Source organism: Thunnus maccoyii, chromosome 23, assembly GCF_910596095.1.
Source record: "Thunnus maccoyii chromosome 23, fThuMac1.1, whole genome shotgun sequence".
NCBI lineage: Eukaryota > Metazoa > Chordata > Actinopteri > Scombriformes > Scombridae > Thunnus > Thunnus maccoyii.
In genome coordinates this window covers 17,006,650-17,032,088 of record NC_056555.1, presented here as the reverse complement: position 1 = coordinate 17,032,088, position 25,439 = coordinate 17,006,650, and the positions used below count along the sequence as shown (strand labels likewise).

At 41.1% G+C, this 25,439-nt stretch overlaps 2 protein-coding genes across 5 annotated transcripts in view; one reads left to right on the top strand and one right to left on the bottom strand.

Annotated features, from left to right (window-relative positions):
* Nucleotides 1-1,167: 1,167 nt before the first annotated feature.
* Nucleotides 1,168-12,030, top strand: chpt1 (choline phosphotransferase 1). The gene is made up of 8 exons (XM_042403342.1): nt 1,168-1,617; nt 4,763-4,910; nt 5,011-5,152; nt 5,243-5,327; nt 5,800-5,931; nt 6,013-6,171; nt 6,319-6,444; nt 10,300-12,030. The coding sequence occupies exons 1-8, from the start codon at nt 1,378-1,380 to the stop codon at nt 10,414-10,416; spliced, it is 1,149 nt and encodes a 382-aa protein (XP_042259276.1). The 5' UTR covers nt 1,168-1,377; the 3' UTR covers nt 10,417-12,030.
* An 803-nt stretch (nt 12,031-12,833) lies between these two features.
* The window catches only part of gnptab (N-acetylglucosamine-1-phosphate transferase subunits alpha and beta), a 28,884-nt gene continuing 16,278 nt past the window's right edge, over nt 12,834-25,439 (bottom strand). For 3 of the 4 annotated variants that reach the window (XM_042402660.1, XM_042402658.1, XM_042402662.1), the window contains 14 exons: nt 21,474-21,635; nt 21,185-21,364; nt 20,648-20,818; nt 20,344-20,467; nt 20,036-20,251; nt 18,844-19,916; nt 18,554-18,753; nt 18,252-18,471; nt 18,002-18,115; nt 17,800-17,885; nt 17,605-17,703; nt 17,308-17,475; nt 15,551-15,641; nt 12,834-14,468 (listed from right to left, as the gene is read on the bottom strand). In XM_042402660.1, coding sequence (XP_042258594.1) covers nt 14,397-14,468; nt 15,551-15,641; nt 17,308-17,475; nt 17,605-17,703; nt 17,800-17,885; nt 18,002-18,115; nt 18,252-18,471; nt 18,554-18,753; nt 18,844-19,916; nt 20,036-20,251; nt 20,344-20,467; nt 20,648-20,818; nt 21,185-21,364; nt 21,474-21,635 — 2,976 coding nt within the window. In that variant the 3' untranslated portion in view covers nt 12,834-14,396. Of the gene's footprint in view, nt 14,469-15,550; nt 15,642-17,307; nt 17,476-17,604; nt 17,704-17,787; nt 17,886-18,001; nt 18,116-18,251; nt 18,472-18,553; nt 18,754-18,843; nt 19,917-20,035; nt 20,252-20,343; nt 20,468-20,647; nt 20,819-21,184; nt 21,365-21,473; nt 21,636-25,439 lie in introns of those variants that run through there. The other variant, XM_042402661.1, reaches the window with a different exon arrangement.

Sequence of the window (25,439 nt, the reverse complement as noted above, 5' to 3'; positions counted from 1 at the left end):
ATATTATACTTTCTACTCCACTACATTTATTTGACAGCTGTAGTTACTTTTCAGATTAAGAATTACATTAAATAATATATGATGAGCTTATAAATTACAAAAATAAGTTAAAGATTAAACATGTAGTTTAATAGTTCCCAAACATTTTTTGGCTCATAACTCCTGTGTGTATTTGTGGCTCCTTGTCGTGTTAGCAGTTCCACCAAATAATAATTGTTTGTGGTCCAAAGAGGTAAAACTTTCAAAAATGCAAAGTTTAGAGGAAACTGAAAAATCAGTCAAACTTTGTGTGGCAGACCTTTTTTTTTTTCTTTCCTACACCAGCCTGGTTTAATAGATCAGTCACAGGGGCTAATTTTCTGCAAATGATTCTTTTACTTGTGATACATTGAATTTAGCTGATAACACTTGTGTACTTTTACTTACGTAGTATTTTAAATGCAGGAATTTTACTTGTATTTTTATAGTGTGGTATTTCTACTTTCACTCAAAGGACCAGTGTGTAGAATTTAGTGGCATCTAGCAGAACAGACTTGGCAGAAATGGAATATAATATTCATAAGTATGTTTTAATTGGTGTATAATCACCTCAAAATAAGAATTGTTGTGTTTTCGTTACCTTAGAATGAGCCCTTTATATCTACAGAGGGAGCAGGTCCTCTTCCATGGAGGCTGCCATGTTGTGCTGCCATATTCCTACAGTAGCCCAGAACGGACAAACCAAACACTGGCTCTAGAGAGGGCCTTGCACAGCCACCGTAGGTTCTCCTGCACACTCTCTATGTAGATATAAAGGGCTCATTCTATGGTAACAAAAACACAATAATTCTTATTTTCAGGTGATTATACACTAATTAAAACATACTCATGAATATTATATTCCATTTCTGCCAATTTGGTTCAGCTAGATGCCACTAAATTCTGCACACTGCACCTTTAAATTGTTTAATTACTAGTTATGTTAATTTGAGAAGGCCCTATTTTTTTTTTTTTTTAATCATTATTTATGTATTTATATTTCAGTTTTATTACTTTCTGTCATTTTTGTATATGTTTTTTAATGTTTGTTTGTGTGTGTTTTCTCTTTATTTTAAAAAGGGAAAAAAAACATTATAATTTAAACTTCCCGGTAGACACAGGCATATTATTCCCTTCCGGATCCTCGCTTCCTGCCGAGACGCAACTCAATCAGAAACGTACAGACGTCTCATGGTTCCGCTGTGGAAATGGCCTAGTCTGGTCCGGTACGGTCACCTCGCTATAAATGCCAAATGAGCTGCTATTTGTCGGAGTCGGCCGAGAGAAGATAGCCCTGTCTGAGCCGCTACCTAGGACTTTGAGTAGGTAATTTGAGGAGTGACGAGGCAGAAAAAAACAATGCCACATTTCCTGTGGCCGGAGCCGCTGTCACCGGCACAACTCAAGCGGCTGGAGGAGCATAAATACAACGCGTCCGGTCGATCCCTGTTCGAGCCTCCGTGCCAAATCTACTGGAACTGGCTCGTCCAGAAAATACCGACATGGATCGCACCAAACACCCTGACTATTGTCGGATTGCTGGTCAATATCCTTACCACCGTGGTCCTTGTGTATTATTGTCCCACAGCAACAGAGGAGGTGAGTAAAGCGACCTTGGCCAAAGTTTTTGTCTCCCCAATTACGCATTGGAAAAAAAAACGCGAAACCTCCTTTCAAACATTGCGCAATTTAGCCACAAAGTGTCCAGTGACAAACTTAAAATGTACCAAAAGTCATTATTGAAGATAGTGTTTGAATCAGAAGAGCCTAAATGTTAATACGACATACATTTGAGCCTCACAGCAGCTCTTATTTACATTTATTTACACTTCAACTTAGTGTTGGGCAACATATCGATATGATATCAATATGAGACTAAATTAGGGCCCGACTGATACTGGACTTTTGGGGCTGATATTAAAGAGTAAAAAAAATCCAATATCAATATATCAGACAATAAACTTAGAGCCTATATTCAGAATATATACATAAACACACATTTTTTTGCAATGATCCCTCAAATGTGGTTATAAAACACTTGTGACAGACATATGTAATGGAGGGCAGGATATTTCACAGTTTCATAATAAACTTTCTTGTAGAAAATGTCATCAGTGTACTGAAGCAGTAAACATCACTGGGAATATAATAATTATAACTAATTATAAATTTAAAAAAAACATAGAAAACATGTATATATTAAACTTGAATTAAGAAAAAGGATCAAATATACATATAATGCTGCCTGTACAACTTTAAAAATATCGGGGCATATCAGACAACATATACACTGATACAAATGGCTAATAATATCAGCTGACCAATATATCAGTCAAGCTCTAGACTGGATGTCGTTGTATGTCATTGGTGTTGTCTTTTCCTGGTTTTAAGGGCTGCGTTACATTTAAGTTATGCAATTTTCTGAACTTATCAGACTGTCGTAGCTGTTGTATTATTTGCCTTTAACCACTTAGTCATTATATCCGCATTACTAATGATTGATTATCAAATTGTGTAAATGTTTTGTGAAAGCACCAATGGTCATCCCAACAGTACAGACGCGATATCTATATCGAGGTATTGGCTAAAAACATTGCGATATTTGATTTTGTCCATATCGCCCAGCCCTACTACAACTATATCAATAGGGTCACAGTGCGTAATGTATGGCAGTGTAAGTAAAGCCGAATCTAAAACTGTCAGTTGATCCAGGAAACATCTTATACCTCAAGCTGTTTCCTTTATAACACCTCATACAAGCTTGCACGCAAGATTTTTAATCTAATATCTCTGATAATGCTTTCCCCAGCAGGAGATCTGTATCTGGAATAAAGACAACCATCACGTGGTGTCTCTCTCTGTCTTCTACGGTCTTGGAAAGTTGACAGCTTTGACGTGTTGTTGTCCGCTCACGCTCATGTGACGCTCAGTGTTTGTTGACGGCAATTTGGAGGAAAATGCTGCTGTTGTTGTTTGTTGTTGTTCAGACCAACATTATAGAGGAGGTTAAGTGTTTAGCCACACTGTTGGGCTAATAGAATAAGCAAAATCTAATGGACAAGTGCAGATGTACGACTAAAAACAAATTGCTATTCAGATTATGCCCCATCACATTTACTCTAAGTATAATAATAGGTCTTGCGACAGACAGCTGAACTGACAGTTAACCTTTGCTCCACTTAACTTAGGTCCTTCAGTTCACTGTAGAGCAGTGGCCCTGATAGAAAATACATAGGTGTGTGTGTGTGTGTGTGTGTGTGTGTGTGTGTGTTTTATCAGATTTCCAACTTTGTCCTGTTCAGCCATGAGAAGCTTGCAACTGACTCAAAGTCTACAGTTGATGCAACATGCTGCGTACTGTCAAATTCCACAAGTGCAAAGGCATTTGAGTTTTTCCCCTATTATGATTCAGTACTGACCAAGAAAAACCTGGCCCACGTCCACTCTTCTTCATGGACTGAAATGGATAAAAGCCTTAATGCCTGTGCAAACAAGGACATATTAGAGGAATTCATATTAACCCTTGACACAGTTCAGAGTCCCCCCCTATAGTGATATGTGTGATAACCTTTTTTAGGGAGCAACCAAAACAAGTGGACTCTGTCCTCACCAGTCCGTGAGGCGTTTAAGACGCGGACTTTGAAGCAAACAGCAAAGTCTCTGAATATTCAGGACAGCATGGGATTCTTGATCTCTCCAGAAACACAGACTATCTTTGTCCCTTCTCTCTCTTTTCTCTCACACATTCACAAACATATGCACATACACACACACACACATTGTAGTGGTGAACACTCAGTTTTTGGCTGGCTGCGGTGTCCAGATGGTCCATAACCTCCAACCTAGTAAGAGGAACGGACCCGCTCAAGTCGGCAGGAGGCTTTTCTTCACTGTATTTACAATACATACAAACAAAGATACAGCGTATGCAGCACTGGATGCATATGGTGCTGTGTTTATGTGGTTAAATGGTAAAATATACATCCCCAACACTTGAATTAAATCCCACAACATCTGTTACAGATCACCCAATTATCTGTGAATAAAAAGCTGCATTATAACTCACAAGTTGCTGTTTTTTTTGAGGTACTGGTTTAAGATCAGCCACAATCATTAAATTTATGACAAGTGCTATTTGGAATTGCACGTTCTTCCTTTCCTTTGAGGGTTAATGCTTTATTTTATGTGTATAATTTTTTGATGTTAGTAGAGAGTCCGTCTTTGTTTCAGGTGAGGAACCGACGTCAACTATCGAACACTGCATGTCATATACTATATGTAAAGAGAGACTTTCTTCCCCCCTTCTTTTTTTTCAAGATATCATTTCAGACACATCTGAAATATCTACATATGGTAGAATGTAGGGCTGCAACTAACGATTCTTTTCATTATCGATTAATCTAGAAAATGTCAAAACTTGTGACTTAAACTCTTAAACACTGTTATAATTCCCCTGAGTCAAAGGAGACTTCTTCAAATGTCCCAACCAACTGTCCAAAACCCAAAGATATTCAGTTTACTATCATGTATAACAAAGTAAAGTATTAAATTATCATATTTGAGAAGATGAAACCAGCAAATGTTTGGTATTGTTCCTTTTAAAAATGACTAAAACGATTATTAGATTATCAAAATACATGTAAAAGTGTAACTGGCTTCACCAGAACACAAGGGTGAGGCATTTATTGTGAGCGGGGACCTTTAAATAAAAATCCCTCTCTTTCTCTCCCTTCCTCCCCTCCAGGGTCCAGCATGGGCCTTCATCCTGAGCGCTTTGGGCCTGTTTGTCTACCAGTCTCTGGACGCTATCGATGGGAAACAGGCCCGGAGGACCAACAGCAGCTCAGCCCTGGGGGAGCTCTTCGACCACGGCTGTGACGCTGTCTCCACAGGTGCCGTACTGCTCAGAGGACAATTAAAAATAACGACTCTGGGAGGAACTCTGTCATTTTTTTAAAAACTAGATATTCATTATTTCTTGTCTTTCTGCAGTGTTTGTCGCGGTGGGAACATGCATTTCATGTGGAATAGGAAGATACCCAAACTGGATGTTCTTCTGCGGTTTCATCGGGATGTTTATGTTCTTCTGCGCCCACTGGCAGACCTACGTGTCTGGGACGCTCCGCTTCGGCCTGTGAGTCACATTCAGTAGCGTTCTGCTCTTTTTTTTCCCGCTCAATTGTCTCTTTAATTAACTCTCTGTTTCCTGTTACTTACTGCGCAGGGTTGATGTCACAGAAGTGCAGTTTGCCATCATGGTCATGTATTTGATGTCAGCTTTCGGAGGTGTGAGCCTCTGGCAAACCACGGTAACTGAGAATCTATTTTGTACAGTCACATGTACACATGCGTAAATACTGTACACACACAGGAACACTTACATTTCACCTTTAATATATAGTGAAACATTTTTGCACCTTTTGTTAGTTGTACACCAAATAAATCATCAAAATCAATTCCTAGTTTTTAGTCTTCCTTCTAGTCTTTTAAATAGAATTTGTGTTTTACTTTTACTCTGTGCTGCCTTTGGAGGCTTGACTTAACATCACATGAGAGAAGTGAGAAGGTAAATATGGGTAGCTAACGCCATGGCAACAGGTCATCTACCGGACATGATCTAGCTCAAAAAGCTGATGATGTCTCCCGCATTTTTGTTTTTTTTTGCTTCGCCCTTCCATCACGCTCGGCATGCCTGCAGCTTTCATATAAGCACCTTTCTTCCTTCTATAAGGAGAGCACTTTGTGTTGTCTCCTTAATTTGACCCTCACGTGTTTCCGTAGTTGCCCATAATTGGACTGAAGATGTACTTCTTCCCCATCGTGGGCATCATCGGGGGCGCCCTCTACTCCTGCCAAAACTACTTTCATGTCATTTTGAATGGAGGTGTTGGCAAAAACGGCTCCACCGTGGCGGTAAGTCCTTTTTAATGTCACTTGTATAAAGCAGATAAATGTGCTGTGATTGTGCGTCTAATAAACAGTCCTGCTTTTTAGGACACCAGTGTGCTGAGTCCTGGTTTGCACATCGGCCTCATCCTCACCTTGGCCTTCATCATTTTCAAGAAGTCGTCCAGTCAGCTGTTTGAGAATCACCCCTGTCTGTACCTGCTCGCGTTCGGCATGGTCATCGCCAAGATCTCCAACAAACTGGTGGTATGTTTGACTTCTCTTGCATTCATATTTAACGTTGTATTACATTTTACTGTTGCCTCTATTTGAACCCAGTTTCAGGCTCGACATGTTGACACAGAATATATTAAATCTGTGTTTTCTTGACCTCATGTGTGTCCCTTTTGTTAGATTGCGCACATGACCAAGAGTGAGTTACACCTCCCAGACACAGCCTTTATAGGCCCCGGCCTCCTCTTCCTCAACCAGTACTTCAACAGCTTCATTGACGAGCACATAGTTCTCTGGATCGCCATGGTGAGTTTTGGACACGCGCACACTTCCTTGTTTTTTAATCATATTTGTCACACATTTGCTTCTGAACTGGCTATTATTGATTTAAGCTACAGTAACACCTTTGACCGCTAATCACCACTCAACATACTAAGTGTAACCATCTAATTCAGCTACTGTTGAACCCTGCTATTAATTCTACTTTTACGAAGTTTGTACATTTTCAGTGTGTGTTGACATTGTCAGAAAGGTGATAATTCTACTTTATGTTTATTATTGAGGTCATAGTGGGTGGTGGTGGTGGCGTACTGGAGTGCATTATATTTAAAGGTGTGCCTAATATTTTGCCCATCGCATGTATGTTAATGAGGTGGACAAAATATTAGAAACACTTACACAAATTTTGGCATTTTTGCCTAAAAAAAAAAAAAAATGACTAAAACATGCTGATGAATTTTCTGTTGTTCGACATTCATTATTGTAGCTCTTAATACAAGTGATTGATATTTAACCACCACATTATATACAGCTTTTTTAGAGATTATACTGTTCAGTTTAGCTGTTAAGTGATGGAAATATAGACCAGATTTGCATTCAGTGCTGCCCAAAAATGTCAAAAAGGTGATGTCCTGCTGTGGTAAAATGTTCAATCAGGCACTTAAACACTGAAAGTAAACATTGAAATACATATATGATGGTGGAAAAATCTCTTCATGGTGGCTGTAGTATTATAACCTGTACATCACTGCTTTCTAACTGGTTGCACCCATGACACATGATACACAAACAGAAGCCAACGTGTCTTTAAGGCTGGTACAAAGTGTGGCACAGAAAATCGTCGTTCAACCAGAAAAACCGACCGAACATTCTCACAATTAATGTGTTTCCATGAAGAGCCATAAATAACAACTTAATTAATCAGGTGTGACATAGAGCACCAGCACCAACCTGCAGGGCATGTGGGCCATGATGACTAACAAGAAAAACACAGTAACTCTTCTCTTCAATCTCTTCTGTTATGTTAACACATGAGCAGAGTTGTTTTCAGCCCAGTCCGCGAGACTCTGAGCCCTGCTGGTTTTCACTTCAGCCGTCTAATCAGACTCATTACAGCTGCAGTTCAAGGTGCACTCGGTTTCTTTTAGACCGTTGAAATTACCGAGATAACCCTTCCTTTGCCGTCTGTGACACGTGTTATCTCTCCTGGCTAAGCCAGGGTTGCTAATGCTGGTCTGATACTGCTCTCTTTTTTGATATGAGAGGATGAATATGGGTTTCCATATAAAAAGTAGTACTATCTTCTTGGTTGTACTGGAAACCAACAGTAAGACTGAGAACTACGAATATGTTGAGTCAGAAAAGACAACTAGCATTTATTTTAACCCTCTGGAACCAAGTGTAGCATCAGCACTATGCTAGACCATGTTCTACAAACCATTAGATAATTTCTATCAACAAGCCTTTTTTTGTCTGAACTGTGAGATTCTCAGCTTTCATAGGCACCTTGAACGGTACCTTTACGACCATCAGGGCCAATTTACAGTGCGTGCAATCACGTGATACAGGAACAGAAACTTCACAGGCTTCACTCTAGTCACCGTGTGCTCTCACTACACAAAAAGTATCAACAGATGAGAATGTCTATTTTCCAATGATATGATAACACTTTGATATTTACTCTCAGATGTGATATTAGTCAAAATATAAAGACAGCATCAAAATTTACATATTCTCACATTGTCTGCTAAAAAAAACACCCAAGACAATATGCAAATAAATGGCTGTAACTCACTGAAGAAAAGGTGGATTTGCACCAAATTTCACATGGAGCCCCAAAACACCTCTCGCACCAGAGAGAAAGGGCAGGTTCCCTTGAATCATATGATGTTTAACACTTGATACTCAATGAAAGAATAAGCTCAGAATTGGCAAAAATATTAAACTCTGTCCAGGCGCTTCTTTGTCTGTGTAGGTTTTACAGAGTGAAACTGAGAGCATAAGAATTTATAGCTGCTCTAAAACGCTGTGCACACCCCACGGTGTTCAGTTATTGATGCCGATTAGACTTCTGCTCAGGCGGCGCTTTGTTGGGTATGACACTTTATTTAATCGGTATTTAGTCATACAGTCTCAGTGAGATTAAGATCTCTTTTCTGATAGAGTTCTGAGAACAGGAAACATTCATAAGACAAAAACACAGTCAGCAAAGAGAAACAATGCAACCACACAGTAAACAAGGAAATAATAAAAGTTTGAGGGCACTTTGCAGTTCATTCCAGTTAAATGGTGCATAGTACCTGAAACCAGTTCTGCCAACATTAGAGCGAACATGAGGGATATCTAAGGTTAAGTAATTACTGTCACAGCTCTCTTAACATGAGTTGTTAAGTCAGTCAAGCGTGATTTGTGCACACCCACGCAGTCTAATCAGGTACATGACTGGAACCACCTGTGTGGGTGAGCCAAAGGGCCTAAATGATATCCACCTACAGCTTAAAGGGACCTTGTAGGGTTTTGTTGTAAACAAACAAAAGTTATGTTTACATTAAGTGTTACTCATTAAAACTCATTGTGTGTATCCTTGAAGTCTTGAAGTGTAAAATGAATTTCCTTCTTCATAAAACATTTGTAAAGCCAGTTTTTTTAAAGTATTTTAAACCCTCCATTTTTAAAATCCATGTTAAACAGCTCGCAGTCTTCTTCTTCATGGCCTTTGTTGGCGCATTGCTGCGTTTCCTGGCACATTACTGTCATCTGTAAATCAGTGGAATAGTGCGAAACCATTGTGCCCCCAAGTACCCACTCATAAAAAACTGCTCCATATTAATACGATACTGGAGGTCAGAAAGTCCACAGCATACCTTTTAAACTCAGAGATATGGCATTAAATAGCTGTAGTCATATTAAAATTACTGCCATTATCTATTTAGTGCTTTCACTGCTTTCCCTTTATATGTAGGAAACGCAGGTGGCAGATACTGAGAGATTAACTACAGTTGAAATGAATTAGTGGATTCATTAATTTCAGTTGAAACCTGAAACATTCAACTATTGCAGGTTAATTAGTTATGTTGGCCACCAGGTTATTTTCATGGAGGACATTTTGATACGTTATAACACCAAGAGTCCAGTTATTGTGCATGCTGGCTCACTGTCGCACTGGGATGCATGAATTAAAGGTATAATATGTAACTTTTCCATATTAAAATGTCTTAAAAACAACTAGACCAATGTTATATATTTTGTTGAGTTTTATCCAAAATGTTTCCAACAATTTTCAAACCAAGAGAAATCCGTAATTTAAATAAGGGTAACAGTCCGTTTCATTTGGTCGCCTGTCAATGGTGTCATACCCCCTTTGCACATGTTTAAGCATTGTGGTTGTCGCTGTCAGAAACTGTCATAAATGGACTTTTAACCCAGTTTAAAGCCACGTTTTTACAATACACTCTTTAGATCTCAGTTGTTTTTAACTATATCTTTTAACCAGATGAAGGAACAGTAAAGAAATGCTACTTCAGGATGTCATCAAACTCCGTCTTTTGTTATTGTTTTGAATGAGGGACCCCTAGTGGCAGAAAACTACATATTGTGTGTTTAAACTGAGCCATCCTTAATGGTATTAGTAACACTTGTGCTTTTCCTATTATGAAATAGAAAAATCTATTGAAAATAATGAGAATTTCATAAAAGTCTAATGCTTCTTGTATGGTGCTTTACATGGATTTATAGTGTTAATATTTATTTATACCAACAGTTTTACTTTTGCTGCTCTCAACTGACTGTTCTGTATAGCTACTCCTTCCTTATTGGTTAATTAAATATCACCATTAATGCACCTACATTATTTTTTAAAGCCACCCTCTGATTCTTCTTCAGGTCCTTTCTCTTCTGGATCTGACACGCTACTGTACGGGCGTGTGCCTCCAGATTGCCTCCCACCTGCGCATCCAAGTCTTCAGCATCACGCCGCCGAGCAACGCCCACCGCGACTGACGGCTTGCCCGGCGGGAGGAGGGGGCGGAGGGAGAGTCGGACCTCTCCCCGCTCCTGAAAGCAGACAACGATGAACATGAGGAAAGACCCTCGACCCCGAGCCACTGCAGCCTTGACAAAGTGACCACTTCTGATTAAAACTGCCTCTACCACCGTATGGAGGTCACGAGACGGGAAAAACAACTCAACACTACAAACCAAAAAGTAGCAATAGTGGAAACTTACACAAAAACCAGAGTTTCCCCTGAATTCCTCATTGGCTGTTGAAGCCAATCAAATTAAAAACAGCATGTTGTCAGAATATAAAATTTTAGATTTTTACATCACTTCCTGCTTATTCATCTCAAATACCAAAATGTTTTTTTCAGTAGGTATTTTGTAGTTTGTGTAAATATCAAAGCATTTTATCTGCTATATATGAACAGATATGTGTCAAAGGTACGATTGTCATGTATTAAACACACATAAATATACAACAATAATAACTGCTCGATAAATAGTTGATAGTTGCTTCTTCAATGAGATAAATCTCTTTGATATATGCCCAAACTAAACAGAGTACCTATTGAAATTCCTCCTAATCATCTGCTTTTTTATTTATTCAATGAATGTGACTGAATGTGACTGAATCTGACGTGAATCAGGGCTGGAAAATACAGAATCAAAACGACAAAAATAACCTTTAAAACCTCAAATAATTTCCAATGAACTTTGTAATGTGGACCGGCAGGTTGTCAGCGTGCTACGTGAAGGGTTGACGGTCTGTGTTAATGCTGAAAATAGCGACGGCTCTTTTTTGTAGGCTTCATAAAACGCCACTCCAGTTTTCTAAACATTTTTATTCCATACTACTCATCTCGTTCCATAGTCCTGAAAACTAAGACCAGCTCACCTGTGGCCTTCAGAGCGCCGTCGACTGATGAAGCATTAACACACGACTTGTTCTGCTTTCTCTATTCTTCTCCCTGAAGGGCTAATTTTTTTTGTGATTGTACAGATTTCAACTGAAGACGCCTTAAATATTTTTGTTGTAATTACTGTTAAACTTGTGAATATTTAAAGCAGCTTTGTACGTTTTTTTTTCCACTAAAGTATCACACTAGATAAAAACAATAGTTATAAAACAGTGCAACTGGAATTTTTTTTTTTTTTTTTTTTTTTTTAACTGTTCACTCATGAAGTTTCTTCACTTATACAAATATACACTCTGTACATGTTAATGATTCATTTGGATCTTAAAATTTTGTTGGATTATCAGTAATTTTGTAATGACTGAATGATATTACGGAACATTTCTGATCCGACTGACTCATTATTCAGGTTCGCTGGGATCAAAAGGGATATTTCTGTGGTGCCGTTGGACTATTTAAGGGTGAATATGTGGTACTCCTTGATTTTATTTGAAAAAATAAGGATTATGGACATTATAAAGCAGAATGTCCTAAAAAAAAAAGATGATTTTTGCATAACCCGACGATGGACTTTGAAACTATGCATTGAAATGTACGACCTTGATTTCAAACGCCATGTTGCACTGTTCAATAATACAGTAAAACACCTTTCTACTAACTGATGAGTGGAAAAGATTGTAATAAAGAAAATATTTTTCATGGATTTTGTTGTCATTGTCAGTGGTTGGATTACTGAAATCCTGTGTTCAAAATCTTTCATAAGTATTAATGTAAAAATAACTAAAAGTCACAAGTTAAAGAAGTTTTACTATAAACTACATTGTTAGATTGTAACAGATGCATCAATGTGTGGATAGTATTTTATTGTTGTAGCTGGTCGGGGTTTGACAAGTTTCAACTACAGTTCAGTAGTTTAGTGCAATGATTGCCAACCTGGGGGTCAGGCCCCCTTAAAAGGGTCACAGTACAAATCTGAAGGGTCATGAAATAAATAATGAGGTTAAGTAAGAAGGAAAAAATAACTTCTGCATAACATTTGTATTCAGTTTTTGGACTTTTCTCTTATTTTTGTATTTTTTGTGAAATGTAGGACAATTTCACCTCTTTGGTTATTAAAATGAAACGCTTAGAAGATTTTTTCTTTGGTGGATCTGGACTTAAGGAATATGACATTACTTTTTTGTAAGGCATCAAAAGCAAACCAAAATGTTTGGCTTAGTTTAAACTTTTAAAAACAAATTGCATTTTATAAGCTTATATGTGACATATGATTTATTTATATGTGCAACCTTCATATGAAAAGTAACCATAGCTGTCAGATAAACACAGTGGAGTAAAATGTACAATATTTCCCTCTGAAATGCACCGTAGTGGATTAGAAAAAAGCAGAAAATGGAAACACTCAAAGACCGAATACCTCAAAACTCTTAAAACACAGTACTCGAGTAAATGTATTTAGTTGAATTCCACAACTGGTCACCATAAAGACAAAAACACCAAGATGACTGAAGCAAATCACATTTTATTTCAGTCGGAGGAACCACTTAAACTGATGCAATCTGAGAAAATCCAATTTCCAGATTAGTCACTCATCGTCTTCCCTACTTTGCCCACGGACGTCACACATCATATGACTTGGAGGATAGCAGCAAAACGCTGACGGTATCTACTGTAGTAGTCACTTCCATGTTAGTTTGACATATTAAAAAGAAGTTTGAAAAAACTGACATTCAGAGGAAAAAATTGGAGCGGTTAACAAGCATTTTGTGAGGCTGCGTTTACTCTCTGTGACATTCAGATCAGATGCATCAGTTGCTTGGCTCACTGTCACAATAATACAATCAAAATAAGTTACAGAACATGCGGAGGGGTCTGAATTTCAGACAGTAGCGAGCCTGTTGAGTCCCACAGGGACACGCATACAGGCAGCTATGAAAGCTGCAGTATCATTACTTAACTCCAACAATCAATTACATTTGTACCACATTAAGAATGATAATTATATAATCTTAAGTCCCATTCATTCTCATTGCAAAACACTAGATGAGGGTGTGATATGTTTGAGTCAACACTTACACGAGGACGTTTAAAAAAAAACAACAACAAGGGAGTCAAAGAGAAACAAAAAAATGTTCAAACGAGCAGGAATGAACAACGAAGGCACTTCAAGTTTTCATGTTTTTAAAGACGACAGCAAACAATTACTTCAATTAATTATTCCTATTCATCCCATTTTGTACTTTTTTACCCCCCTTTTCTTTAAAATGAATCCCGAGGAGTAAAAGCCAAACAACTAGGGATGCAGATAACGATTTTCTCAATTAATTGATCAATCGTTTCGTCCACAAAATTGTAAAAAAAAAAAAAAAATCCCATTACAATTTCCCTGCTCCCAAGGTCCCATCTTCAAATGTCTTTTTTTGTATGAACAACAGTCCAAAACCCAAAGATATTCCAATTTACTAACAGAAAAAAAAAAACATAAAATGCTCACATTTAAGAAGCTGTTACCAGAAAACGATTAATCGCTTATCAGAATAGTTGCAGATTGTGTTCTGTTGATCGACTAATCGTTTTTCAGCTCTTGACACACAACAGTTGGTGAGTTTTGCAGTAAAACTTGCTTGCTCCTCTGGACATAGAGCTATCAAGTGTCTCACACTTTAACAGCTCGTCAATCAAATCACACGGCGAGGGGCAGGACATGAGAGGGATAGTAACAGTGTGGAGGGAGTGTTTTGTGTTTGTGTTGTGTTAAAAGTCTCGGACGCCCCCAGCGGAAGAGAGGAACACTGGCAGGCTTCTTTCTGGCTGCCGTTCCCTTCTCTGGCGAGGCCCCCCATCCATCATCCTCCCCCTCCCCTGACAAATGTTTCCTCGCCGTCTCACATGAGTTTCTATCCTCCCATCTGTGCTGATGCAACACGAACACCGGAGGACTTCAGATTCCCGTTTCCACCTAGTCTGTATCCTCGTCTGTCCTCTCGACCGAGCAGGAGAGAGTGAGGGCGGAGGTTGAAGTGCGAGGAAGGAGAGGACAAGGAGGTCTTGCTCCTCCTCCTCCTCCTTTCACACCCGCTCAGGGTTGTTGTCTCTGTTCACTCTGCGTCTAGGGAACAGCTTTCGCTTTAACAGAATCAGCTGCAGAGAAAGAAAAAAAAAAAAAGAGAGGAAATGGCATAATTAGAAACTTCACACGGCAAAGCAAAGACAAGAAAAAAAAGAGCTCTGTGCTGCATGTCAGCGAGAGGACGACTGTGATACAGAAGAAGTTTACACTTTGGGTTATCAAGACTTGGTTACCCCAAAAAGACTCCGACACCTAATTCCCCTCAGACCTTCTGTAATCCAAGAAAGCAAAGCAGTGCAGCAGAGTGAAATAACTTCCCTCTGGGGGAGCGAGGACACTTTTGATATGTCAAATCTAAACTGTACAAAGCTGACTCAGATTTCTCTGTCTTAATAACTTGGACAGTAGAGCAGCCAGGCCCAGCTGGTGCCAAAAAAGACATCAAAAGTCGGTTTGTGCGCGGCGACGGGGGCACGGGACAAGACGAACACATTCCACACTGGGAGTACTGGTCCCACCGGGTTGCTGTGGGGGAAATTCTCCTAAGGTCACTGTAACTATTAACCTTTCTTTAGGTTCGCTGAGGAGAAACTGGAAACCTTCGGATTAGACTGCTGCCTCATAAGACCTCAATGTCAAACTTGGGTCATGTAGTGTTTCTTTAACAATTCCTGGCATTTGTTTTAATCTTCCTGCAGAACCAGATCAGTCAGGAAAAGTGTCTTTTACAGATAAGAGCACTATTCTGATTTTTTTTTAATTTTTGGTTTTTGGGCACTCTTCCAACTAGAAATTACAATTTCCTGGCAACAAAGAAGGTTCAAGTAAATCCAAGAACCGTATGATCCAGCTCAACAAAGACAGTCGGGTCTCGCGTTTCACTTTGGATTTCTGGGGGTCTTTCATTTCAGTAAAGTCAGGTCTTGGCTCAGCTGGTCATACTAGCGCGACACATGAGACGGACGCACCTCCGAGTGGAATTTCGGTAGCAAGGGCCCAAATCATAGCTCAAGTGTGAATCATGGAAACGGGAAGTGTATGTCTGAAGTGGGAGCGTATCTCCGGTGTGTCTTCATTGAAATGTGTGAAAATAATCTGCGTGCGTGTGTGTGTGTGTGTGTGTGTGTGTGTGTAGTCTGAGGTGGACACTGACCTGTTCGGCGAAGAAGGACATGACGGTGAAGACGACGAGCGTCACGAGGACACAGTGCGTCCAGAACTTCAGCTTGTCCCGGTACACTCGCCTGTGAAAGAAGACATTTCAGTTAGTTATCACTTTTAAATAAAGAAGCAGAACTTATCCTTCGTTACCACGTCCAGCACCGGCAGATATAAATGAAGACGTGAAGAATTTCTTTCCTGATCAGGTGACAGATGATAAAAAAGGGGCGACATGTCGGAGGCGGTATGTCGCCTTGGAGGGAAAGGAAGTTTACTGTGACGTAACAAGGAAGCACATAGTATGCAGAGGGCAGCAGGTCAATAGAGTGACAGGGTGACATCACCCGACGCCATCTGCTAGTTACTTTACCAACTTAGAGGCATAAGGAGAGGCGGAGAAGCAGGCGAGGAGACGAGAGGATCAACTGCATGATGATCTTGTAAGTCTATTAGAGCTAGCGACTGATCTGAAGCCGCTGAGCTAATTTTAAAGTCTCTATGTGAGGCCGGCATTCTCCAGCTGAAAGCCCCCTGAATACTGGAGCAGGATCCCTGACAAAAGGCCTCTAAAGCTCCCCCCCCCCCCCCCCCGAGGGATTCCCACTTCTCCAACCTGGCAACGCTCGGTCTCATGTGGTGACAGCCACAAATTCTTAATGAGGGCTGATTGGGGGAAAAAAACACAGCTTGATAAATTACCGGCGCACATTCAACAAAGGCTCAAGGACTCAAGGAGGTTTATTTGTCACATGCACAGAGATACAAAGTAAAACATGCAGTGAAATGAAGGGGATGCTGTTACTGTGCAAGAATATCCAAGAGATCATCAATAAAATCAGTAAATAGATAAAATAAGATAAAATAGAATGCGTTTTTTGTTAAAGTGAAGTGTGTGTGTGTGTGTGTGTGTGTGTGTTGAGGGTCCGGATGGCCTCTTCAACTCCTCTTCAGTCTTTCGGTTTTGGCCATGTGACTACAGAGGCGACCGCCTGACCTCAGCAGTCTAAACAGTCCATTATTGGGGTGTCAAGTGTCCCTTGTGATATTTTGGGCTCTCATCCCAGCTCAGGTACAGAGCTGGTATGTGTACTTTTGTGTTACTAGTGTAGCAACTAGTCCTGAAATGATTTTGACGATTAATTGTTTGAGTCACTTATCCGGCGGAAATAGCAAACATGCATTCATTACATTCCCTAAAATGTGAGGATTTGCAGATTTTCTGTTTTATATCACTGTAAACTAAATATATCTGAGTTTTAGACTGTTAGTTGGACAAAATGAGAAATTTAAAGATGTCACCTTGAACTCTGGCAAATCATGATGGTATATTTTTACTATCTAATAATAAAAACAAGACAATGCTAACGTTAGCATTCTAGCATGCTCACAATGACAATGCTAACATAGTGATGTTTAGGAGGAATGTTTACCATGTTCATCATCTTAGTTTAGCATTTTAGTATGTTAACATTTGCTAATTATCTCCAAGTACAGCTGAGGATGATGGAAGTGACAGTTTTTCAGGTGTTTGGTCATATATCGAAAGTATTGGATATATCAAAACTTTGACCTGATGACGGCATTAGATGGAAAGTCATGAGATCACCCAAGTCATTAGGATTTATCCTCTGGGGACCATGAATGTCTAAAACCACTAAACTAAAAACTAAACTTAGCTAAAAATCTTCATATGACCTCTACAACCAATCAACATTGTCTGTACATGGACAGCTGGCCTTCATATCCTACCATTCCTGGAGCTCTTCCATGTGTAAGAACCTGTTGCGATACTCTCTGGGCAGTTCAAACTGGGACGGCAGCGGAAACATGGACTCATAGAAGTCTCTCAGCACAGCTTTGACTGTGGCAGCGTCCTTATGGCTGTGGTCAATGTTATCATTCAGACAGATGAACTTCCTGTTGGGGGTTGGTGAAAATACAGGTGTTAGTTTACTTCAACAAGGAAAAGATTATACGGATTGGCAAAAAAAAGGAGAAAAACAGTAGAAAAGAGTCTACTGTTATGGTACACAGAGTTCTCCTCACCTGGGATTCTTCCTGATGTCATCTAACTGGCCGACCACATGGGACACATTGGTTCGCACCATCTTGAAAGCTATCTCATCCTCACCCATGATCTCAAACCTGTCCAACAGAAGACATGTAAGCAGTGACAGCAGCAGGGAGGATATCTGAATGTTAATACTTTGTCAGACTGGCTTATAGTACTTGAGGTCTCACTTGTACTTGTTCTGATCTCTGAAGGCTTTGTGAATGCGTTCAGTGATCGGCTTGCAGTGGAGGACGAGGCCTTTTGTGACGGGAGGCTGTAGATGGAGAAAATACAGTTCAGCTTATAAAACAAAACTCCTTCCATGAGGTTTTATGTGAACTTTTTAAATGCCTTGAATTATAGTGGTTTAGCTGCTTTTTTATGTCTCACCATGCTGGGGTCATAGTAGGCCTCCTGAGTGGGGTTCACAAGGTGGAGCTGGGTCAGGTTAGTCGGGAGTGTCTTCGAGCAGTTTATCAACATCTGCTCCAGACTTGTCAGGTCCTAGAAGATACCACAAAGGACAAGATGGACCTTAAAATGGACAATATTTAACCAGGTGGTAGTGTGCAAACTATCATCCGACATGTCTTAAAGCCTAATGTTAAGGTAGAGAAGATATTTCACAGCTTGGACTTACCTGGAGGCTGAGGGGCAGCTCGTGGATCCTCGTGGCCAGAGTTCGAATCTCACGATCAGACAAAACGCCTGAGTGGTCGGTGTCGATCTCGTCAAACACCTCAGAGACGTTGAGCTGCTCCTGAGCGCTCATCAGGAAGTAAAAGTATGAAAAGGCAAACTGCATGTCCTCAGAGTGACGCACGCGGTGGCCCGATGTCTTGTCAAACTCCTCTGGGAATCTGAAGAAGAGAGAGCAGAGCAGTTTAAGCATCTGGATTATCTAAGAATCTAGACAAAGACTTAAAAACCAAATAAACTCACGTGTCCTGCAGCTCCTGCATGATGAGTCTGTCGATCATGTGGGGCATGTGTGCAGGGACTTTGCGGGATGTGAAGCCAAACTGGCCGTTGAGCAGTTTGTTGACGTAGCGCAGCGAGTCAGCAAAAGTGTCCTGCAGCCTTCGGGCAGTGGCAGCACCATCGGTCTCATACATCAGCTCTCTCTGCAGACGCTCCTCTTCCTATGCAGCCAACACACACAAAAAAAGATATTTAAAGAAACCAAAATGCACAATAAGAGGTTAAAAGTGAAAGTTGTGGGCCTTATTTACCTCAAGAAGGTTTTGGAAGTACTTCCTCCTCTCCCACGGCAGGAAGCCTCGGTCAGAGGAGATGAAGTGATGGAGTCTCCTGCCCACTGGAGCTCCTCCTGCGGCGTTGGCCTGCTCTGCCTGTTTCTCTGCGCTCTTGATTTTGGAAATGCTGCTCAGCAGCTTGGAGGTCAAAGGCCTCTCGATCACAGCCTTCAGAGGATACGGTTTGGGAGTTACAAACTCTTTGGGATCCTTATCGTCAATATGGACTTTAATGAGAGGAGTAACAGGTTTATCTTGCACAGCCGCATCTTTTCTGGGCATTTCTTCTTTGGACTGTAGATTTTTCTGTACATTTCCGGCTTTCTCCTTCTTGGTGTGTTTTCCCTCTAACTGCTCTCCCTCCAAGTCTTTATATGGCTTCCTGTTGACTCTGGCTGCACCCTCATTGGCTGGTTGTGAATCTTTGTCCTTCTTTATGGTCATTTTCTTGAAAGGTCTCAGCAGTTCAGCCTTGGTGAGATTATAACCCTTCATAGTGATGTCACCGATGAGAAGTTTCTCGTCCAGCTTCTGAAGCTCATCGCGCACAACAGCAGGTAAAAGTGACACATTCACTGCTGGAACTTCTACGACAACCTCAGGTTCACCAGGCCGCCTCCTCTGGATCTTAGGACTCCTTTTGTCCTCAGGAACGTCTGAGAAAGGGAACGGTGGCTCTGGTGTTGGGGTCGGCTTTGGCTCTTTGCTGGTGTCTTTGCTCACAGTCTGGGACACGTTAGCCTGAGGGACCTCACGTGTGTCGACAACTACGCTTAAGCTCATTGTAAACTCTGTGTCGTCCTCTCTTTGGAAGGTGAGGTTGTATTGGATTTGGGTGGCGTTGAAGCCAGAATGGAGCAGCAGGTGAATGGTCTTCCACTTGTTGGCGACGGAGGTGTGGCGCACCACCGCGTTGTCGCTGACGTGGGCCTCGGAGATTCTTCGAGCCACTCGTTCAAAGCTGAAATACGGCCTGATCTCCCCCACTGGGAGGGTGTACAGGCTCTGATTCCTCAGCAGGGTCACACGGTGCAGCTCGCCAAAGTGATCTACATCAGACACAAATAAATGTTAACCTGACATTACTCAAAATAGCCAATTATGTTACCGTTGTTAAGGAACTCTGGCTAGAAATCACCATTATTATATGAATTTGGTTTAAACTCACCTTGGCCACAGTCGCCTACATCATAACCACAGGCGAGTACATTGCAGGCTTGGTCACAGAACTTGTCTGCTAGCCAGGAGTTGGCACAGCCTTGATTACAGTAGGACATCCCCCCCAGACCACCTAGACCACCTCCAAACTGCCACACCTGTGCACCAGCTCCACCGGGCCCACCGACACCGACCCCAGCTGCGAACCGACTGCTCCCCGCTGCACCTGTCAGACAAAAAGGAAGAAAAAAGCTTATTAGAAATGTCACAAATGGTCTGATTTATACAAGAGATTTGACAGGTGCTGATCTCTTTTACCTGAGCAGTCTCCTCCATCCCAGTCACAGGCAGAGTTGTTGCAAGCCTTGTCGCAGTACCCGTCTTTGATCCAGGATCCTGGGCAGCCCTCAGCACAGTTGGGAACAGGCCAAGTGAGATACACCTGCAGGGAAGCGAAGAGAAGAGACTCATGCCAAGTTCAAAAAGCCTTTTGTGTTGATTTTGTATTGAGGAGAATACTGAAGAACTGTAACATACTGTATATTGTATTTAACCACAAAACTGCTGCACAAAATTTCAGACTAAACTCCTGTTTAAGAGGGTTTGGAAGTAGTGTGTGCACCTTCTGTCCCTTCGAGTGGCTGTAAAAGTCGTCCGGCCAGACGTCTTTGCCAAACATCACGTCGTCGTTGAGGTATATAAACTTCTGGGAGAGCCCCGGGATGCGATGGATGTGGGTCTCTATAGCAGGGGAGCTGAAGGTGGGAAGGTGGCTGTTGTTCAGGAAGATATCCTGCAAGTCAGAGAAAGACATTTGTGCATAAATATAAGAAGTTATGCATATAATTTTCAGTATGTTACCTTATAAGATACTCAAGAAAATCAAATTGGCTTGCTAATTTGATTTTTTTGATTTGTTAAATTCAGAATTTTAAGTACTAAATTTACATTTTTAAAGCTTATTAATATAAATATAACACACATTTTTAGCCAGTATGACAGAATACACTTGGAAGAAGTTCTGTAATTGTTTTGTTATCTTTCTCTTTGCTCTTTAAATTTAATACATAACATAAAGTAAACAGTCAGTAAAAATAGCCTCTCAATGCCTAATAAACAGTGCAGCTGAGTGTGAGAGAAGTCAAAGCTTAAATTTTACCTGATGTGTGACAACCGTAACTCGTGGGTTATCCAGGTTGAGCCAGGAGGGAATCTGCCCGTTAGTGACGATGAAGATGTGTCTCACCCAGGGGGCGTGTCTCTCCACAGAGCGCAGCGAGTAGCGGAGCTCCTCGTTGTCCTCGAATCGGCTGGCTGAGACGTCTTCATCCTGTTTAGACTGAAGAGAAGAGGAAACAATTGATTATATTTAAAGGTCACAGTGTTGGTTTGAGACACTCAGACTCAATCTCTTGCTGCACATAAGAGACGGGAGGCACCAGTCTTACCTGTGAGATGGCAGTGAGGTCCCAGAACAAGTAGCCAGGACTGATGGTTAACTCATTCCCATCCAGCGTCAGGTTCTTTTTAGCCTGCTGGGTCAGATCAGTGAAGTCCTGCGGGCTGTTAAGGTGGAGCAGGGCGATGCTGGCCTCCGAGTACAACTCAAACTGAGGGACAAATAGACAAACATACAGTTGGGTGTGAACTCCTCTGATTTAGTATCACACTTCCATAAAGTTGGGGGACTTGTTAAAGACAAATTTGAGAAAAGAATGGTCAAAATCAATGCAACAAAGCCTGAGATATGCTGACTCTTAGACCCTCCCTACCTGGAAGCTGCAAACTCTCAACACAGTAAACCATTAATACATTCACCCTTCTTTAACTGGTTTAAAAAAAATCTATGTTCAATTAGAGGCAAACTGGTCAGCACTGAATGTTCCCAGAAAACTCCAGAAACAATTGATAGCACAGGAGCAGGGTGTAGTTATCAGATTTGCCGCTGGGTAGCGTATGTTTACAGCTTGGTGACACTAAAATTGGGACTGAAAGGGAGAAGATTCACCACCGTGGAAGAAATCCAGGGGAAAAATAAAAAAGAATCACAGGAGGCTCTGGTGACACAGATGACCACAGGAAACGTTTCCAGGAATGGGAGACGGAGAGTACTTTGAGGGGGATTAAAAAGGTGCTACTGAAAGATTTATAATGTCTGAGTTTTTGGATCGCCTTTCATATATTTATTTACAATGTGTCGGCTAATGTTTTTCTTAAGCAAATGATAAACGACTGACTTGGAGTTGAACTTGCGGTGAGACTTTTTTTGTCAGCTGCTGTTTCCAAGGTCGACAACAAACTTTAAAGTCCTTAAAAGGGACATTTGTGCTACAACTACATGACAACTAACCATCCGCTTAGGGAAGATTGTTTGCTCCAGAAGAGCTACTATTAGACCTTGCGGTGAGATTGTTTCATCAACAGTTTGCTTCTAGTTGATTTTGCTGGTTTAGACAGATCAACCTGTGCAGTGATCCTTGACTGTATTAATATTTGTTGTCTCCAAACTCAGTCCAAGTGAATCGAACGATAGAATATCTATATTGCGTAATTTTCTCAGACATGACAAAGGTCCTCCAGAGTGAAAGAAGACATCACTCTAATGTTTTTATTTGCTGTTTAGTCCCCTCAAAGCCATATAAACGAACTTTGCAGTGCCCCCTTTAAGTCACCGCAACATGCACTGTGGGAAAATCCTTCGCAGCAGTTTCTCAGATGTTTTCTCAGCTACGCGAATTAGAGACTTTAATGCCATTGGGCAGGAATATTTATAAAGGATGGAGATGACAGGATGAATGTTATTTGGGTTCGACAGTGACCTCCAGCCACAGGGGTCAAACTCAAAGCAGATATGATGTTTGCATGGAGGCATCGGCCCTGGCTGCTGTAGCCTTGAATCCGAATAGCAAGGAAACGCGCGCACGTGTGTGTGTGTGTGTATGTGTGTTTAGATAGGCCAGAGTTCGGAAAATTCTGTGATGTCATCTTCTCCATGGGGGGTCACATGGAGGTGGGCTCTCTGTCTGATCTCGGCGGGGCTATGTGAGGCATTGAGGAGCTCTGTGTGTGTGTGTTAACGTGATGCATGTGAGAGAGAGAGAGAGAGAGAGAGAGAGATATCCCTGGCCTTGCGCCGTTTCAAACCATCTGTCCATCCTCTCATCTCTTAAACTCTAAGCTTCCCTGGAAAAGATTCACCCCCCCCCCCACCCCCCACCACCCCCTCCTCCATCATCATCATCATCCACCACAGACCCCTAAACGTCTCCCATGAGCTCGTGTTCTGCCTTGACTCGTCCGATTTTCTCAGCTACTGTTTTTAGGTGAGGATTAGCCGGGACTTATGAACCCGGCAAGGTCTAGCCAGGAGAAAAGCAAGTCCTGGATCACATTGCCATCTTTATTATAGCTCTGTTTATAGTCCTGATAATGCTCTGACACACGCACACAAAGCAGAGGTGCATGTGGTGGCTTCACACAGGCAGCGGACTGACGCAAACTATTTTATGCACACGGGCTCACACTCGAACCTGTTCATTTACTAGGTCACAATGTCACAAAATCGTTTTACATGCACTGAAACTATCATTTCTATTTATCTATCAGTTGGTAACAATTTTCATTATAGATAGATACAGATTTATTATAGGCTCATAGTTTAATTTTTTTAATTAAGTGAAGATGTCAAATGTTCTCTGGTTGCAGCTTCTCTGTTTTAGATCATTGTAAATTTAATATTTTGGGGTTTGGGCTCTGGGTTTTTACAGTTTTGTGACATTTTATCTAATTCTAATTCAGGGGTCAAGACATTAAACCTGCGGAACTTTTACATATAAAGGAACGTCCGTTAAGTTCAAGCCCTTGCCGAACGAGTTCACACAATGCTGATTGAGCCCATCACCGCCAGATAAATCTGTCTGTATTTCACAGTATAAAGAGTTTTTAAGTGTCATGTCGGGGCGTGACATTCCCGCGCTGGCCGTTAATCGCGTGGCTCTTCTATACTTTCCAAATGATATCGGACCGAACGGCTCGAATTCTGATAGTGAAACGAGTCATTTTGTGGGGGTTGTGTGGCGCACAAAACAAGTTATCCACCGTTTTACAGCCGCAACAGAAGGTTATGGCCAGTGGTGTACTGGCCATCGGGGCATAATGGGACAAATCCGTCTTTACTGGCTCTCTCTGTGTGCCTGTCATTCCAAGTGTACATGAGAGCATGTCTGTGTTAGGCAATCACAGCCGAGCGCCGCCCTTTATACTCTCACTGCCACAAGGGGGAGACAAAAGTTACAGGTACCAGCTTTAAACATCATTAGATTTTATTGTTTACATCCGACTCAAAGATTTTTTTTTGCTTAGTCTTTTATTTGTTGTAATCATTCATAGTAATGATTCAATTTTCTAACAAGGCTGCAAAGTCTGAGGACAAAAACTGTCAAAAAAAACCCAAACAAAAACAAGACTGTGGAACTTTTGAAAGAAGAGATATCACACACCGCCTCTTACAGATGAAAAGTTGAATTCATATGCAATTTAAAGCACAGTTCCTCAATTCAGTATATGGAGGGGTTTTGTTGCTACAGCCTCACTTAATCTGATATGACCAGTAGTTTATGGTCGCTGTGTTATGACTATTAGACTTTATGGCTCCTGACCACTTGGGATACTGTTACAGTAGGTTTTTATATTCAGCATAATCCCATAATTATCACTTGTGGTTGTTTTTGTGGTCTCACGTTAACATTTAGCTAGCAACGAACTGCGCAGCATGTCAATATGAACACTTCAGCTGTGATCAACAGCTCTCTGATTTACCGACAGGACAACCCACGCCAAAATGTTGTCCTGGAAGACAGACGGTTTCAAAAAGAGGTGGACGATTAATTAAATGTTAGTGTTTATTTTAACGGGACCCCTTCATGTCTGCAAAGAGAAAGCTGCTGCAGAAAAACAAAGCAGAACAGAGCAGTATGTCAGGCGTGAGGTAGAGTCGAGGGAAAGATCATCTGCACTTTTTCATAATGTATACAGCTGTTTTAATTTATTGTTGAATAAGAACACACTAAGTTAACTTTCATGTCCTCCAGGCAGCACCTCAAGTTATTAATCACCGCAGGATCAAAATGTCCCGTGTGAGTTTTACTCTCGACATATTTTAAACCACGATCGCCGTGGACTGTGTGTCACTGCAGAGGCGAAAGAAAATGTAATTACTATAGCGAAATTGAGTTGACACTGTGTGTAAACCAATTAAGCGCGTGGTGAGTGATCTCTCTAAGCAGATGGATGGAGATGTTGTAGCAGCGTGACGCAGCGCAGAGGGCGGAGATGAAGCCAGCTTTCATCATCCCGCGTCGCCTGTCGGGTCGAGAGGTGAGGACTAGTGGAGCAGATGTACCGAATTTTAATAA

Bases quoted from the DNA above. Each gene is read 5' to 3' on its own strand.
- chpt1 (XM_042403342.1), top strand. From the start codon at position 1,378: ATGCCACATTTCCTGTGGCCGGAGCCGCTGTCACCGGCACAACTCAAG. The intron at 5,153-5,242 runs GTGAGTCACATT...CTTACTGCGCAG, and splicing joins GGGACGCTCCGCTTCGGCCT to GGTTGATGTCACAGAAGTGC. The intron at 5,932-6,012 runs GTAAGTCCTTTT...CCTGCTTTTTAG, and splicing joins AAAACGGCTCCACCGTGGCG to GACACCAGTGTGCTGAGTCC.